An 18,477-nucleotide genomic window follows, 5' to 3' on the forward strand; every position below is an offset into this window, starting at 1 on the left:
TCAAAGAAAAGTAGTACTAAATTAGAGCAAATATTTTCATACACTCTTAAACTGGCCAAACCTACTGTAGGTGACTTATCAGTTTTAGGAGACTTCCAGTCTTCCAGTCCTGCCCACCATCCACCTTCATTGAAGTCTACTCTGCCATCAAGTTTCGCAAAAAATACTAAACTCCTGGACCTGACTTCATTGCTGCTGAAATACTATACAGGGAGATTATGTTTGTAGAGGTGTGGAAACAAGGATGCATTCCACATCAATGGAGGGATGAAAACATTGTCAGCATTTGTAAGAAGGGTGACAAATCCATTTGCAGTAACAGCAGAGGCATATCTTTCCTCTCAGCTGCCTTTAAAGTTCTGGCGAAGGCAGGCACATTGACACCCTCACTGAAGAACTGCTTTTGAGGGTTGTGTGCTTGCACCAGTCCTTTTCAGTATCTTCCTCCTGTACACAGATATGGTTGTAGAGAGTGGGGTAATTTTGAACTTTTGTTTAAATGGGAACCTCTTCAATATCAGGAGATTCCAGACTGCCACTAAGCTAAAATCAGAACATGTCCTTGAACTCCAGTAGGCTGATGGTTGTGCTTTTGTAGCACACCCGAAAGCACTGCAAGCTACACTCACAGCAGCTGTACAAGCATACAGTAGAATTAGAGTATTTGTCAGTATTACAGAGACAGAGGCTTTGTGTCAGTAGTCATCCAGAGCTCCACCTGAATTGCCTGCTTTTTACCATTCTTCACTCTACACTTAATACTGTGCCTCACTTGAGATACCTCTCTGAAGATGGTACTGTCTGTGCATTATTATTAAATAGGAGTACTACTTACTTCCCCAGACAATTTAAAAAGACCGACAGGCACATACAGAAACTCAACATATTACTTTTATAAGCTCAAATGTTAATTAGCAAAAATATTCATATGTTGTTTTTGTGTTTTTGCTTTGTTTTTCATATGTATAATCAAAACTGGGCTTGTGTACAAATCAAAACTGGGCTAGACTGTGTACTTTCTTGTCACTTTTAAGTTATTTAAGATCACACACTGATCTGTACCATGAAACTCACTGTCTCACTGCTTCTTGTCATTCACCTTTTCAATTTGAACTACTGCCTAGTTATTTCTGCTCCTTGAAAGGGGTCTTTTCCTTTTCCCAAGCATTCTGTCTAAAGAGGCTAGTGTTTAAACAGACAATTTTCCTAGAGCAGTTATTTGGTGGTGGAATGGTGATGCATTGTCAGTTCAATTTACCGTGTATCCATTCTTTTCAAGAATATGGCCTTTCACCGCACTGACGAAGTCATCAGGACTTGTCACAATTGTATCTATTCCCATGATGTCATAGATGACAAAAGGAAGAAATCCATCTTCGTCTCCTTTTACACCGTCCTCTACATAGTATGGTTTAAACTAAACAAAAAAGACAGAAAAGCAAAAGTGTAAATATTGAGAGAATTATCCCCATTGTGCAAATAAATCTCCATTACCACAGATAAAAATTAATTATCACTTTTAGGTATCAGTATATTGAACTTCTAAAGGTCCGTATAGACATTTTAATAGTCCTCATGAACTGTTGTTTTTTGTTTTGGTTCCAATTAAGTCCTTATTGAAACTTATTAAAACATTAAACAGATTTCTAGATTTATTTCTAGATTTTTATATTCTCACCTCATGAAATGATTTACAAATGATTCAGTTTATTTGTAATGTTGTCAAAATGTGTAGTAATTTATTGTATTTACACAACAAAAGAGGTTTCACATCCCACTACTGACCAAGTCCTTTCCTGTTTCACTTCAGAAATCCAGTGATCAGGCTAAAAGGTGGTAACATTTCTGCTTGTTACAAATTAGGCCAATGGTCATGGGGATTTCATAAAAAAATCACCAGTTGTCTGGGACTGTATTGACTGTAAGTTGAATTGAATGGCCACTACGCCACCCTACATTGTATTTCATTCCTTGTTCTCTGAGCTTTCTCCTGTTGATTAAACAGGCACAGATGCTGGGCAGTTACTACACGGTTTCAAAGAAATACAGATGCAGCCATTCAAAATGCACGGTACAAACCCGCGGTTACGCTAAACTACCCACAAGCCACTGCAGGGCACCGTGGTAAGTGATTGGCTGGCCAAAATGACCGACAGGGGCACTCGTGGTGCATTGGTTGGTAGTGAAAAGGTTTAATCATTTAATCGCTTTACTGTGCACATTTTAATCCTCTTAGTTTTGAATATTTATATGGAATTTTACCACTAAAGGGAAATTTTTGTAGCTGAGCATAAAAAGAAGAGGAGCATAACGCATCTGAAGGTCATAAACGATATTAATTTAGGAACATAAACATTACTGTATGTACGTAAACTGTACTGTGTATGGCTGGTCTTGGTAGTTTAAAGAAAAAATACACACCAGTCTTCCATTTCTCCCTAAACATTTTAAGCATGAAAGTTTTATGAAACGGTACCCAAATATGCGATTGCTGTATAGAATGAATTTTAATTTAAAAAAATTATTTAACACGAAAATTAAGATGGTTACATCTTCCGCCTGAGAACAGTCACCCGTTGCTACCCAACGCAGAAACACAGCCACTAACTAGCAAAGAGAGGACATTAGCTAGCCAATATGATAAAGAAATAAATGATTATTTTGTTTATTTTGCACATTTATTTGAACATTTCCATCGATTGTACAAGCACTTGGAAACTGTCCAATCCCTAGTTCATCAGGCATTTTCTTTTACACTGCGGGCATTCTCCCGGTCTGGCGCCGGTCTGTGTCTTCTAGGATATAATGCCAGCGAACTCTTGTTTTTATGTCCACTATAACAGACAATCTCCTTTGCTTTTAACTGAGCGTTTAATAATTTCCTAAAATGAAAATGATTTACTTTATTTCCCTCACGGGATCAATAAAAGTATCTATCATCTATCTACATAAACTATCGGACAGAATTCTGGGGTCTCCCCATACCAGAGATTATGGTAGGGCTTCAGAATGGTGATTGGCTGACACCATCTGACACCCCTCTGATTGGAGAAAAAAGACGTGCTGGTTTGCTATACATACTGTACCAGGAAGAGGATTTCTTTCTATTCGAAACGTGTATTTTAAAAGTTTAATTAAGAACTAAAAACTAAAAACGTACACAGATTTCTAAACTGATCAGGAGGAAGAAAAATCACCCGTGTTTTGTGCATAAAAAGTGGTTATTAACTATCGAAACCTGTTTTATTTATTTTATTTTTATTTAGATTAAGAGTTCCCGTCACCCCCATTCCCATTTAAATCACAAACCCTTGTTTAATTAAATGTCTTTTAACGTAAATCGTTATCTTTGTCTTATGCATAATAATGTTCACCACTTTGCCCAGCAAATTAATAATAAACTTTATTTTATATAGCGTTTTAAATGAATAAGTAATTAGATTGCTCATAAACATAATCACTTATTCTACATAAACACAGCGTAATTGCTCTCTGAAAATGCTTTTTCTTTTAATTGAGGCTCAGATTTCAACTATAGATCGTATTATTAATAACCATAATAACGACCAACCAACAAAAACAACCATATAAACATAATACCAACCAAAAACATAGATAACAACCACAATACAAAATCAAATATATCAAACCATTAAACTCTCTCAAATTCCTCAATTATCATAAACCCGCCCCTTATGCAAAACCAAACCCTCCTCCCATCCCAGTTTATCCTCTTTATTATAAACAAACTCCACCTCAATTTTCAACATAAAGCATTACACAAAATCAATACCTCAACACTCCATACTCAACAACGATAATTCACAAACAGCCAGAACATGTAACTCCACATTTGCAAATAGACCTCATTTCCATAGCCCCATCCCTTATGCAAAACCAACATCCCTCCCCTGTTCTCTGTCTCCGCTGGCGTTTGTAATCGTTTTTATTTTTAAATAAATTTTAGCAAAGTCATGTATTTTAAAAATCTTAAGATTTCTATATTTATGTCTTTATTTAGTGGTTTCATTAGTGACAAAGGCTAAACTTCCTTGGAAAAATGTCTTTTATGTAAACCATGTTTGCCATTAATTCATTTAGGGCTAGAATATATTCATTGTCTTCCAATGAAAGAAGGGTTCCTTTCGCCGTAGTCGGGTTGACATTAGAAGCTTGCCACGCCTGGACTGTTACACCAACGCATTAGCATGTTAAAGCGATTTCATTGAGGAGCCAAGCTTTCTTAACTAGTAAGTACTGTACTTACTGGGTTTTTGAGGGGGGGAGGTGTCTTTCGCTGGAAATCTCGCCCCCTTCTACTTTGAAAATACCTGTGAAACTGGTTTAATTCGTCACAGCCAGCACTCCCGCAGAGAGGGGGGTTGTATTTACAGTGCATCGGTATACAGTAGATGGGAAAGCCAGAGCCGACCGCTACGCCGCTCACATGTTATGCTCTTCGTTAATGTCTAAGCCGGAACACATCATTATATCTCATTTTGTATTTCTTTAAAAAAAAAATCGTTTGCCCAGCCTAACAATATTGTTGTTATTGTTTTTAACCTGTAAAGCGCTTTGAGGAGCCACCTTTAAAGGCGCCATATACAATAAAGTTCATTATTATTACTATTGTTAATTTGATGGACAGAGAGGTGAACATTATTACACAAAAGACAAAGATAGCGATTTACGTTGCATTGTGCATTGTGCTGCTGTAATACAGTTTTAAATAATTAAAAGTCTAAACAGTATCAGGTTTATTTATGGGTTTTAAATAAAGGCGACTTAAACGCGATTTAAATCAATATAAATGTTTATATTGTAACGCATAGGTGACTATTCATTGTTATTAAAATGACTTAAATTCGATCATGTTGTGATATTTAGAAATATACATTTGTTTGGTGCGAGTGAAGTTTTATTTAATCTCTGAGCCATACTGATTCTTATGGAAGCCAGTTTCCGCCAGGGAGTAAAAAAAAACACACTATGGTATTCTCTCTGATGCAGTGCAGTTAAAAACATATCTCTGATGCTGTTCCTAAATGAATATCGTTTATGACCATCAGACGCTTTATGCTCCTTTTCTTTTTTCCAGTGGATTGAACAGGGAGAGGCATTTCATGATGTACTTTTCACTCATGAAACAACAGTGGCTCTGGAACAGTTTTCAACCATGTTGTTTTATAAAAAGGGGAGATATGTGAACAAGCAAAACCCAAAACAAACATGTATGCCATACGGCGTACGTGTTACTGAAGCTAAAAGTTTAGCCTTTGTCACTAATGTAACCACTAAATAAAGACATATAGAAATCCCTACGTTACAGACTGTATATGGCTGGTATTGGTAGTTTAAAGAAAAAATACACACCAGTATTCTACTTTCTTCCTAAACATTTTAAGCATCAGAGTCTTACATGTGGTTATTTCGGAAACGTTTGTACGTGCTCCTTCTGACCATGCTACTGTTTACTGTTACTGACCATATTAAGTTTAAGTGCCTGTGGACACTTTTCCTGTCCGTGGGGGGGGGGAGTGGACCGTCTTTCATTAGAAGGTTAGTCTGTTCTACTCTGAGAATGTAGAGGGGGTGGAAAGTGCCCGCTGTCATTTAATTAGTATTAAAATTCGCACTGATTCCCTTGAGAAGATACGGACATAGGAATATTCGTGCGTGGTCAAAAAAATGGCATAAAAACGACAAAGTGAAGGCTGTGAAAACATTCACAATGTACTTTATACACAAAGCAAGTGTTCTCACAACTCTAGGAGGTTTCGTGAAAATGCTACAGGCGTGCCAAAATCGTTTTTTTTTAATTCAAGGTGACTTTACCGCGGTTTTCATTTTCAGATTGTGAATCAAAAAAGGCATTTAATTAAACACGCGATTGCGATTTTAATCAATTACTGTATTGATTGAAACACATATTCTGTACAGATACAGTACAGTCACATTCTCCTGTCGTCCAGTGGTGTAAAAGGAATTAGCAGGTGATTGAGATAACAATGCACCGCCCACTGAGTGGAATGTTCTCAAGTGTAAAAAGAGGTGATAATTCTTAATAATTCTGTGTCGCATTAACTAACCTCTTCAGTTTATTCCGCCAGACAGTACATGAATATAATTATATTGTTCTTTATTTGTTTAGATACGCAATTCCATATTATATTCCCTGTTAATCAAATTCTAAAAGTATGCATTTGTTAGATAACAAGCGAATCCACAGAAAAGGTTAAAAGACTATCACTTTTCACAAAGTATATAATCCTAATATGGTCAGAAGGAGCACGTAAAAACGTTTCCCAAATAACAACATGTAAGACTTTGATGCTTAAAATGTTTAGGGAGAAATGGAATACTGGTGTGTATTTTTTTTTTAAACTACCAAGACCAGCAATATACAGTACAGTTTACATACAGTAATATGTTTATGTTCCTAAATTAATATCGTTTATGAGCATGTGAAAGGCATGGTGAATCTGAGATTCCCAAGAATTACTTTGTATGATTGGAAACGAATGCGTGATCGGATCAACTAAATGCTGTGGTGTTACTTTTTGTTAATGAAAAAATAAACTCTTTTCGTTTATAAAGACGGTTACAAAGAATGTGGACCAGGGTAATACTTTGAGCTTACAGCTTGTCCAAGGTCATTCATTATTAATACTATTAGTAATATCTTCGGTAAAGACTTTGATGCATAAAATATTTCTGCATAATTAAAATATTTATGATAAAGGTGGTAGGTTGTGTACTTTTGTCCAACAGAACAATCTTGCTTTTATAAAATATACAGCCTTTTTAATGTTTAATGATTAACATGCTGTAATACGCTGTTTAAATTTAAAAGTCTAAAGAGTATACAACTTAAATTCTTAATTGAATAAAGATTGTCCCTCAGCAGTGATCAGGATTCGAAACCGACTTTTTCTGGTGACAGCTCAAATGCTGTACAGGAGAGGTTAACCTTTATTAGCTCCACCTGGTGGTTTTACAAGGTGATTCCGGATACTATTAACATAATCTAATTTGCATACGGTATGATGCGGTATACTGCGACACGCCCACCGTGTTATACCGCAGCATACCCTGCTTATTTTGAATGGCTGCATCTGTATGTGGCTGCAAGACAGGCTTGTCTGTGCCTGTGAAGGTGAGAGGATCTCTAGAACAGGGTGCAAACACACAATGCATACAACGGGCATGCAGCCAGCTCCTCAATAAGCTCTGAGCAGTTAGCTCTGCCCACATCCAAAACAAAATAAGTCTTCCACCCTCGAGAACGAATCTTGAGCCCTTGTCCAGGAGGCTTCAAAAACCTAAATTCAGGAGAACGGGTGGGATTTTGAAAAGGCAGACAGAAACTAGAAAAGATTGCAGCTGTTGGACACAAGAGAGAACTTGGACACCAGGTACTGAGAGCAAAAGAGGAAAGCTCCAGCATTATTTTTCTCCCTCCTTGAAAACAAATTTGGACTCAGAGACAGAGGGAAGGGAAAGGAGCATAGAGACATATTGTGTAAGATGCCTTGGAGGATGCCTGAAAATAAACCTTTTTCTTTGCTGCAGTGTAAGGAGGCACCAGGCCACCAACCAGAGCTGGTTTTGGAGAATAGAAATACTGTGCTGTTCTCTGTGGACATTTGCTTCTGGTAACTGGGGTCAATGGGGTTCTTGTACTGGTCATCATCTGTTCTGTACAGTATGTTGAGTGGGCAGTCATAGAAATTTCTGTGCTATGAGAATACTTTTATGATAAGGGAAGACTGAAATGCTGTAAATAGGGATATTATATAGGATAACTGTCTTTAAGTGCACTGGTGGTTCTGAAAGATAAAAGTACCTGTTACTAAAGTACCTGTTACTTAAGCCTTGCTAAATCTAAATCTGCCAGCAGCCTTATCACTCTGCAACTCACAACTGGCAACCCACTGAAGCTAAGCAGGTGTGAGCCTGGTCAGTACCTGGTTAGGAGACCTCCTGGGAAAAACTAAGGTTGTTGCTGGAAGAGGTGTTAGTGCGGCCAGCAGGGGGCCCTCACTCTGTGGTCCATGTGGGTCCTAATGCCCCAGTATAGTGATGGGGACACTATCCCAGGGCGTTTCTTGAAAAGAGTAGGGGTATAACCCAGGTGTCCTGGCCAAATTCCCCTTACCAATTATGGCCCTTACCAATTATGTCATCCTAATAATCCCCTAATAATAAGAATTGGCTTTATTAAGTGCACTGGTGGTTCTGGACCCACCTGTTTACCGTATAGTGTAAATGAATTGGCTTCATTACTCTGCTCTCCTCCCCACTGATAGCTGATGTGTGGTGAGCGTTCTGGCTCACTATGGCTGCTGTTGCATCATCCAGGTGGGGCTGCACTCCACTTAAAACGCTTTACATTACCTGTAAATACCTGCGCTATATAAGTGTAAGGAATTATTATTATTACATAGCAAAAATAGTTCCTGCATTTAAGGCTTGCAATCCATGACATTAACAGCTAGTGCCAAGTCACCATATGGCTTGTAATATATTATCATAACTAAGTTATGTTTGTCAACATTGCAAATTATTTATAAAGTATTAGAATATATTAATTCATTCATCTCCAGTAAAACAAGTTCACCCTCTAGATACTGTAGCTACTAACCTCCTTGGTAAATGTGTGCCTATCTTTACCAGTCAAAGCCCGGTTTGTCAAATGACCTTGAAACACAGAATCAACAGTATTGATGTAACTTGACTTTCCAGCGCTGATCTGTCCGACCATCATGATTCTTATTTCTTTTACTTCTTTGTATTTTGGTGTTAAGGATCTTATTTCTTTCATCAGTCTGTCTTTCTCACTGCAAACAAGAAAGAACACATCACATAACAAAGGAAAATTAAACTTCATAGATGGGTGTATGACTGTGTTTCTACACTGTTCTTTGGGTAGATATTTATTGTAAAAAACAGCATGACTGACTGAAATACAAAGTAAAAGTAAATATTTAAATTTTGTATTTATACTTTACCACAATATTATAAGTAGAGGCCACTCAACTCAACTTATACCATCATTTTTCAGTCCAAAAATTATGTTTCTATACAAAATTCAACCAGTCTTTCTCTTTTTTTTCTAATTTTTGCTATTCAACTCAGAACATCTTTGTTAATATACAGATCCAGCCATTACAAATATGCACCAGATAATGCAGCAGATTGCAGTGCACACACCTTACAACACCATATTACACTGCACATTTTTTAAATATTCTGCTCTGGGACTGAACTACTTCGTAAAACTGCCAGGTCATGCAGTGAATGCGTAATGTGGCATGTGGAAGCATTTGGGCTGTTGCCGGAAAATGCCTGGTTTCAAATCCCAGTCAATGCTTAGCTCCTTGAAATAAACTTTTAGGTTGTATACTGTTTAGACTTGTATTAATTTTAAACTGTGTGTTGCAGTATGTTAAATATTAAATTAATTTTAAAAAGAAAGTAGGGCTATTGAAAAAAACAAAATTACTCAGCTGGATATATAAAAGCCAGCGTCTTATTATATGGTAGCTTGTTGTGAACATGATGTGCTTCTTTCAGGTTTACATTCACATTGAAATAATCTATATTTTGTCTTAATGTAAATTTCATCAACGAGTAATTGGGAAACAATCTAATTTTAAATTACGATTATGCAAAATATGTAATGCAAAATTTACTGCAGTAGCAATCAAATGGCTTGTTTTATTTAAAAAATAATTTATCCTTATTGTGTGTACTGTAGTTTTAGAAGATGAACAAAGACGACATTCCCGACATGCCACACGTGCAAATCACATGAAAATCATACCTCAGTCAAAGTAATATTAACAATACTTATGTGCCAACAGGTTTCTGAGTATCTTTAACAATATATTAATCTATGGGAACGGTAGGGTATAACACTTTCTTTGTACACATCTGCATCAAATTCTTTAACTCATTATCTTGTGGTTATTTTGGAAACATTTTAACATGTTTGTTTTTAAACTACATTATGCTGCTGATGCTGTTGCAATAGACAATGAAACACTTAATGGGATTCACGTGTGGTACATCGGACAATGTTGTGAGGCTGTGGTGAAATTTCTCTGTAAACTGAAGAGTTAAAGAGGGGACACTTATGTATCACCTCCTTTTAAACTTGTAAAAAAGGAACATTCTAATGTTAATGTGACACGGAAGATATTATTAATAATACATCAAATTCGGCGAGGACGGACACTGAGACTCAGACTTTGTGGAGTGAAAAACGGCGCTTTATTTCTTTTCGGCACAACCAGCCAGCCAGCACTCCCATGTGCCAGAGAGAGAGCGCAAATGCCAGAGAGAGAGCGGGCGAGCGCCAGAGAGAGAGAGAGGTACAAATTCACACTTAACAACAACACATTGGAGCACTCATCCAGCTACACAGATCTCGGTCTCACCATCAGCTCATCTGACCTGGCAGAGTTTTGACCTGGCAGTGAAGGTACTGAGGGAGAAGGCACTCAGGGCATTCTACACAATAAGATGGAGGCTCTTCAACATCAACCCACCAACAAGAATCTGGCTCCAAATATTTGAAAGTGTAATCCAACCATTGCCCTATACGGCAGTGGAGTGTGGGGTCCCCTCACAGACTAGGATTACACTCAATGGGACAAACACCCCACAGAAACTCTGCAAATGGAGATCTGTAGAAACATTCTCCGTGTGTAGAGAAAAACACCTAACCGAATTAGGCCAGTACCCACTATTGATAAACATACATAAAAGAGTATTAAAATATTGGCTACACCTAAAAAACAGCGACCAAAATTCCTACCACCACAAAGCCCTGCTGAGCCAAGAGCTGAGCCCAAAACAGAGCCCCCTAAGCCAGCTGGTCCTGAGGCTCACTGACACAAGCCACACCGACACCAGCCAGTCTCAGGACAGCACTGCTAAAGCACCACAACTCAGACCCAAGCACATCACAGCACAGATCAAACAGCAATATCTCACACACTGGGACACACACACACAAACACAACATAAACTGGAATGCTACAGAACCCTAAACAGACAATACACACTAGCCGAATATTTGACCAAGATAAGAAACAGCAAAAAGAAACAGACCCTGACAAAGTACAGGCTCAGTGACCACAGCCTGGCCATAGAAACTGGGCGACACAGGCAGACCTGGCTTCCCAGAGAGGACAGGCTGTGCTCCCACTGACAGCAGGGAGAAATAGAGACAGAGGTGCACTTCCTACAGCACTGTGACAGATACTCTGGGATTAGAGAAACATTCTTCCCTAAATTCAGAAATCTAATCCCAGAGTTCCCACACCTGCCAGAATCACAATGGGTCCCAATCCTACTGGGAGAGGGAGGAGGGAACTCAGTTGAACTGGCAGCCCAGTATGTGATCTCCTGTCACAGCCTGAGGAACAGTGAGCCTGTCTCCAAATAATGCTCCTTCTGTCTACATTATATGTAAATATTTTATAATATGTCTTTGTTGTAAATGTCTATAATATGTCTGTAGATTTTATATTACTTTTATTTTTTGTTTTGTTTCATGTGAATTTCATTATTTTATTTGCTTTGGCAACAATGATTGTACCCATCGGTCATGCTAATAAAGCACCTTGAATTGAATTGAACTGAATTGAGAGCCAGAGAGAGTGAGCAACAGAGCGCCAGAGAGAGAGAGAGAGAGAGAGAGAATTCGCTTTCTCTGTTCTGTGTAAAGATAGGCAACAAATGTGTCTAACTGCTAAATCTGTACATATACTGGAAAATGGACAGTGTCGAAATCGCATTCTTTCATTAATGGTTGTGTCATATGTAATTCAATCACCGTATCATAGTGAAGGCGTTTACTGCTTGTCGAAATTTTGTTTCCCTTTCACTGTGCTGTATTTGCCCTACTCGTACAACATCACTTGTGTTGTCATTATTGCCCATTGGTTTGTGTCTTGTTGTCATTATGTATTTTGCATTACAGGCACTGAAGATACAGACTGCTTCTATCACCAGAAAGTTTTTTTTCTGTTCTCTTTCCTGATGTATTGGTATTTGAAGGCTATTGGGCAGCAAGGATTTATCTTCCTGAACTCACTATATAAGATCTGGGTCCATAGTCGTCTTAGTTTAGATGTACCTTTTAGAGGTGCTATTTTTCTCCATTTTTCAGGCTTTAGACATACTTGGAAAGTTTTAGGCACAGACATAATCTTTCTTAATCCCCTTTTATCTTGAGGTGACATCCCAGACAAGCTTGCCCCCTGGGAATATTCACTGTGCTCTTCAGGCTTCAGGCTTTTTCACATGCTCATAAAAGAGATTGATTTAGGAACATAAACATATTACCGTATGCAAACTGTACTGTATACAGTATGTATATGTATATTTAATGTCTTAACTGTGCCCGTTTAAGTATTGAATATTTATATGGAATTTTACCACTGAAGGGAAATCTTAGTGCCTGAGCATAAAAAGAATAGGAGCATACTGCAACGCGTGTGAAGGCCATAAACGATATTAATTTTGGAACATAAACATACAGTATATGGCTGGTCTCGGTACTTTAAAGAAAACATACACGAAACATGGTTTCATTATGACCAGAATCGGTCTTGAGATATTTTTAACTTGATTTACAGTATTTGAGAGGTATGTCTTGACACCGATACTACGTAAATACTGCTCACGTACTGTATATGTTTCTAGGTTTATATTATGCATTTCATACGGTCAAATTACTTTTGAGCAACTGATAAGAAGCGCGAAACGGTATGCCCAGGGCGTTTTAGTTTCGTTTTGTGCGGGGACTGCTTTAACTATATCGCCGTGGATTGATTAGAGATATCAAGTACATACAAGTCATTTTTTAAATGTTGTAGTTCGTCTTGTAAAAATGTTACGAGAACATCATCTGTCAACAATTACACAGGTTCTGTTTCCATATTGTGGATTTTGGTTACGTAATATTATTTTCTAATTTCACGTTGTGAATATATGATTTGGGCAAACAGAGCCGCAAAGAAGTACATTATGGGTTATTGTTTTGTTTTGCAGTTTTATCTAGAACAAGCGATGCTTAAACCTTTGTCTGATTCTTGTGAAACTATCCACACGACAGTTACCTACAGTAGGAGCTGACTTCAGTGATGTCACTGATGGGATGTTTCTAAAAATCCATCCTCTGTAAAATGTCTTCTCTAGTTGTCCTACATATGTATTCGCTAATGAAGCTGTGTGTTCTGAGCCTGGTTCTCTACATTTCTGTATGAACCAGCTTAAAGGGCTAAAGACAGCTTGTGTTTAAATTGAATGTAAGGTAATTTATTCTTCTAAAGTCATAGTCAGCATTTATTATTGTACTGTGCTGTAAACTTGTTCTGTACCTAATTACATTATTTTATAGCTTTATCAAATCTGTACATTGTCTGTCGATAATGTTTCTGTAGTGCTTTTTCAGCACACTGCATGTGACTGTGCCGGTGGCGCTGTGGGTTAGGTTTCTGACTCCCATGTCACACGGTCTGTGATCAAATCCCATGGAACTATGACTATTTTTTAACAAACATGAAACGTTTCCCTTGGTCAGAGATTAAATAAAACCTCACTCGCACCAAACAAATTTATATTTCTAAATATCACAACATGATCGAATTTAAGTCTTTTTAATAACAATGAATAGTCACCTATGCGTTACAAAATAAACATTTATATTGATTTGAATCGCGTTTTGATTTAAATCGTAAACGCGTGTTTAAATATATGTGTTTAAAGGCGATATACTGTATAAAAGCGCTGATTCTTATGGAATGTGTTCCGCCGGGGATTCAAAAAATTTATTTTTTTTAATCGCGTATCTAAGGAAAATTGCAGTATAACTTTGTTCATGCACAAACAGTGGCATGTTACATTATTAATTTGGGTGTCTCCCCTTGCCAGAAAGCTCTAAATTGCATTTTGAGTGCGGTTTTTGACTTTTTATAATTTTTTTTCTTTTTCTAGACTTTTACGGTATTCTAAACTGTATTACAGCAGCACATTGGACAATGCAACGTAAATTGCAAAAATGCACTTGGAATCTGTCCAAGCCCTACTACGAAAATTATTTAAACTGCGACACTTATCATTCATCTTTAAATAAACTTTATTTTATATAGCGTTTTAAGCGAATAGGTAATTAGATTGCTCATAAACCTAATCGCTTTTTCTACATAAACACAGCGTGATTGCTCTCTGAAAATGCTTTTCCTTTATATTTAGGCTCAGATTTCAACTATAGATCGTATTGTTATAAACTTTCTTGGAAAAATGTCTTTTATGTAAACCATGTTTGCTATTAATTCATTTAGGGCTAAAATACATTCATTGTCTTCCAAGTCGAGTTGACATTGGAAGCTTGCCACGCCCGGACTGTTACACCAATGCATTAGCATGTTAAAGCGATTTCATTGAGGAGCCTAGCTACTAGTTAACACTGTACTTCCTACTTTGAAAATACCCGTGAAACCGGTTTAATTCGTCACAGCCAGCACTCCCGCAGAGAGGGGGTTGTACTCGTTAATGTCCGATGACATACAAGTGGAAAGATTACAGATTTTAATCGTCTTTTTTCTGAACCAGGGAAAATCTGATCATAATAAAATAAAATGCTTTCATTCATTCAGCAGAGCGAGAGCGTAAAACCTGGGTGTAACAGCTGTTCCTTTTTCTGATCACTCGCTCTCTGAGATACATGGGAATCCAGGCTTATTTTATCAACGCTTTCTTTTCCGTATACCAGATCTTATGGAACCACTTCAGAAGGGTGTCAGCCAGTCAGATTCCAGGAATCGGTACTTTAAAGGAAAAATACACACCGGTATTCCATTTCTCCCTAAACATTTTAAGCATCGAAGTATTTAACTAACGTGAAATAGTGTGTGAAAAAGTGGTAGTTTTAAGCTTTTCTGCTAATATAATATGGAATCGCGTATCTAAAGAATTTAATAACGATATGATTATATTCGTGTACTGCGACAGGGCTGTGTAGGGCTGTTTCGCCTCTCTCTTCACGCGACTGTACCAGGAAGAGGATTTCTTTCTATTCGAAACGTGTATTTTAAAAGTTTAAGAAGTAAAAAACAGATTTCTAAACTGATCAGGATCGTTATCTTTGTCTTATGCATAATAATTTTCACCACTCTGTCCAGCAAATTAATAATAAACTTTATTTTATATAGCGTTTTAAACGAATAAGTAATTAGATTGCTCATAAACCTAATCACTTGCTTTTTCTTTTTATTTAGGCTCAGATTTCAACTATAGATCGTATTATTAATAACCATAATAACAACCAACCAACAAAAACAACCATATAAACATAATACCAACCAAAAACATAGATAACAACCACAATACAAAATCAAATATATCAAACCATTATACTCTCGCAAATTCCTCCAATTATCATAATCCCGCCCCTTATGCAAAACCAAACCCTCCTCCCATCCCAGTTTATCCTCTTTGTCATAAACAAAATCCACCTCAATTTTCAACATAAAGCATTAAACAAAATCAATACCTCAACACTCCATACTCAACAACGATAATTCACAAACAGCCAGAACATGTAACTCCACATTCCCAAACAGACCTCATTTCCATAGCCCCGCCCCTTATGCAAAACCAACATCCCTCTCCTGTTCTCTCTCTCCCCTGGCGTTTGTAATCGTTTTTATTTTCAAATAAATTTTAGCAAAGTCATGTATTTTAAAAATCTTAAGATTTTTATATTTATGTCTTTATTTAGTGGTTTCATTAGTGACAAAGGCTAAACTTTCTTGGAAAAATGTCTTTTATGTAAACCATGTTTGCTATTAATTCATTCAGGGCTAAAATATGTTCATTGTCTTCAAATGAAAGAAGGGTTCCTTTCGCCGTGGTCGGGTTGAAATTAGAAGCTTGCCACGCCAACACCAACGTATTAGCATGTTAAAGCGATTTCATTGAGGAGCCTAGCCTTTCTTAACTAGCACTGTACTTACTGGGTTTTTGAGGGGGGGGAGGTGTCTTTCGCTGTGAAACCAGTTCAGAAAAAAGACGATTAAATTTAATAAACGATTAAGGGTATTTACCTTGTAATCTGTGGTTTACATCTACTGTATTGTTTTGAGATGCCACTTTTAAAGGTGATATGTAAAATAAAGTTTTTTATTATTGTTATAGAGAAACATAATCAGATTTTCCCTGGTTCAGAAAAAAGACGATTAAAATCTGTAATCTTTGCACTTGTACAGTATGTCATCGGAAAATACAATCAGTTTCTGCTTTGTGTAAGGATGGTTTCAAAAAGTAATCTAAGTGGTGAGAAAGCTGTGCTCCTCAAAGCGCTTTACAGGATAAAAACAATAACAACAATAGTGGCTGGGCAAACGATTTTTTTATAGAAATACAAAATGAGATACTGTATAATGATGTGCATGAACAAAGTTATACTGCAATTTTCCTTAGATACGCGATTAAAAAAAATAAATTTTTTGAATCCCCAGCAGAACACATTCCATAAGAATCAGCGCTTTTATATATCGCCTTTAAACACATATATTTAAACACGCGTTTACGATTTAAATCAAAACGCGATTCAAAACAATATAAATGTTTATTTTGTAACGCATAGGTGACTATTCATTGTTATTAAAAAGACTTAAATCCGATCATGTTGTGATATTTAGAAATATAAATTTGTTTGGTGCGAGTGAGGTTTTATTTAATCTCTGACCAAGGGAAACGTTTTTTCAAAGAAATGTTTGTTAAAAAATAAAGTCATAGTTCCATGGGATTCAATCACAGACCGTGTGACATGGGAATCAGGAACCTAACCCACAGCACCACCGGCACAGTCACATGTAGAGGGCTGAAAAAGAACTACAGAAACATTATCGACAGACAATGTACAGCGTGTACTATTCTTGTGTTGCGGTACATGAATATAATTATATCGTTATTAATTTCGTTAGATACGCGATTCCATATTATATTCCCTTTTAATCAAATTCTAAAAGTATGCTTGTTGACTCCGGTATCTCTTTAGTTAAAGACTTCGATGCTTAAAATGTTTAGGGAGAAATGGAATACTGGTGTGTATTTTTTCTTTAAAGTACCAAGACCAGCCATCACCGTGTACCCCAGCGCTCTTCGGCCGCAGCTCAGAGCAAAAGCGCTACATTAATGTAGGGCTTTCTGGTTTGCACCCTACACCCTGCGGTACCACTGAGTACATACAGTACGAACATGTTGTGATATGTAGAAATATAAAAAATGTCAATACAGTGTCCATAACATTTGCTATTTTAGTTTTTCAAAGAAATGTTTATTTGCATTGACTAACAAGCATTGAAACAGCCGTACATATATCAATAGAAAGTCTTATACTACTGTTTGTGCTATAGTACATGAATATAATTATATCGTTATTAATTTCTTTAGTGTTACAATTCCATATTATATTCCCTGTTAATCAAATTCTAAAAGTATGCTTTTGTTTACTCTGATAATGAGCGTATTCACAGAGAAGGTTAAAACTATCACTTTTCTCACAAAGTATGTAAATGTAATATGGTCTGAAGGAGCACGTAAAAACGTTTCCGAAATAACCACATGTAAGACTTTGATGCTTAAAAGGTTTCGGGAGAAATGAAATACTGGTGTGTATTTTTTCTTTAAACTACCAATACAAGCCATACAGATGCAGCCATTCAAAACGAGCAGGCGATACCGCATTATTTTGCGGTGCGCTTTACGCAGTCTACCGCGCGTTACCGTAAATTTTCGTATAGTACCTCAAGTAAAATAATAGTATCTGGAATTTCCGCAAGGTGGAGCTAAAAAAGCTCAACCTCTCATGTTTGAGCTGTCGCCATCAAAGTCTTTAACGAAGATATTACTAATAGTATTAATAATGAATGACCTTGGACAAGCTGTAAACTCAAAGTATTGCCCTGGTCCACATTCTTTTTTTCATTGACCGTCTTTGTAAAAGTAACACCACAGCATTTCGCAATCACGCATTTGTTTCCAATCATGCAAAGTACAGTAATTTTTGAGAATCTCCGATTCACCATGCCTTTCACATGCTTATAAAAGAGATTGATTTAGGAACATAAACATATTACTGTATGCAAACTGTACTGTATACAGTATGTATATGTATATTTAATGTCTTTACTGTGCCCATTTAAGTATTGAATATTTATATGGAATTTTACCACTGAAGGGAAATCTTAGCAGCTGAGCATAAAAAGAATAGGAGCATACTGTAGGCCATAAACAATATTAATTTTGGAACATAAACATACAGTATATGGCTGGTCTCGGTACTTTAAAGAAAAAATACACACCAGTATTCCATTTCTCCCTAAACATTTTAAGCATCGAAGTCTTTAACTAACGTGATACCGGAGTCAACAAGCATACTTTTAGAATTTGATTAAA

At 36.9% G+C, this 18,477-nt stretch overlaps 1 protein-coding gene across 2 annotated transcripts in view; it reads right to left on the reverse strand.

The window, feature by feature from the left end:
• The window catches only part of LOC148818170 (interferon-induced protein 44-like), a 49,663-nt gene that overhangs the window by 17,128 nt on the left and 14,058 nt on the right, over positions 1-18,477 (reverse strand). Inside the window, exons 4-5 of one of the 2 annotated variants that reach the window (XM_088937785.1) lie at positions 8,645-8,840; positions 1,259-1,417 (exon numbers count right to left, since the gene is read on the reverse strand). In XM_088937785.1, coding sequence (XP_088793911.1) covers positions 1,259-1,417; positions 8,645-8,840 — 355 coding nt within the window. The remainder of the gene's footprint in view (positions 1-1,258; positions 1,418-8,644; positions 8,841-18,477) is intronic. The other variant, XM_088937787.1, reaches the window with a different exon arrangement.

The sequence above is a fragment of the Atractosteus spatula genome, chromosome 19 (genome assembly GCF_055471065.1).
Source record: "Atractosteus spatula isolate fAtrSpa1 chromosome 19, fAtrSpa1.hap1, whole genome shotgun sequence".
Lineage (NCBI taxonomy): Eukaryota > Metazoa > Chordata > Actinopteri > Semionotiformes > Lepisosteidae > Atractosteus > Atractosteus spatula.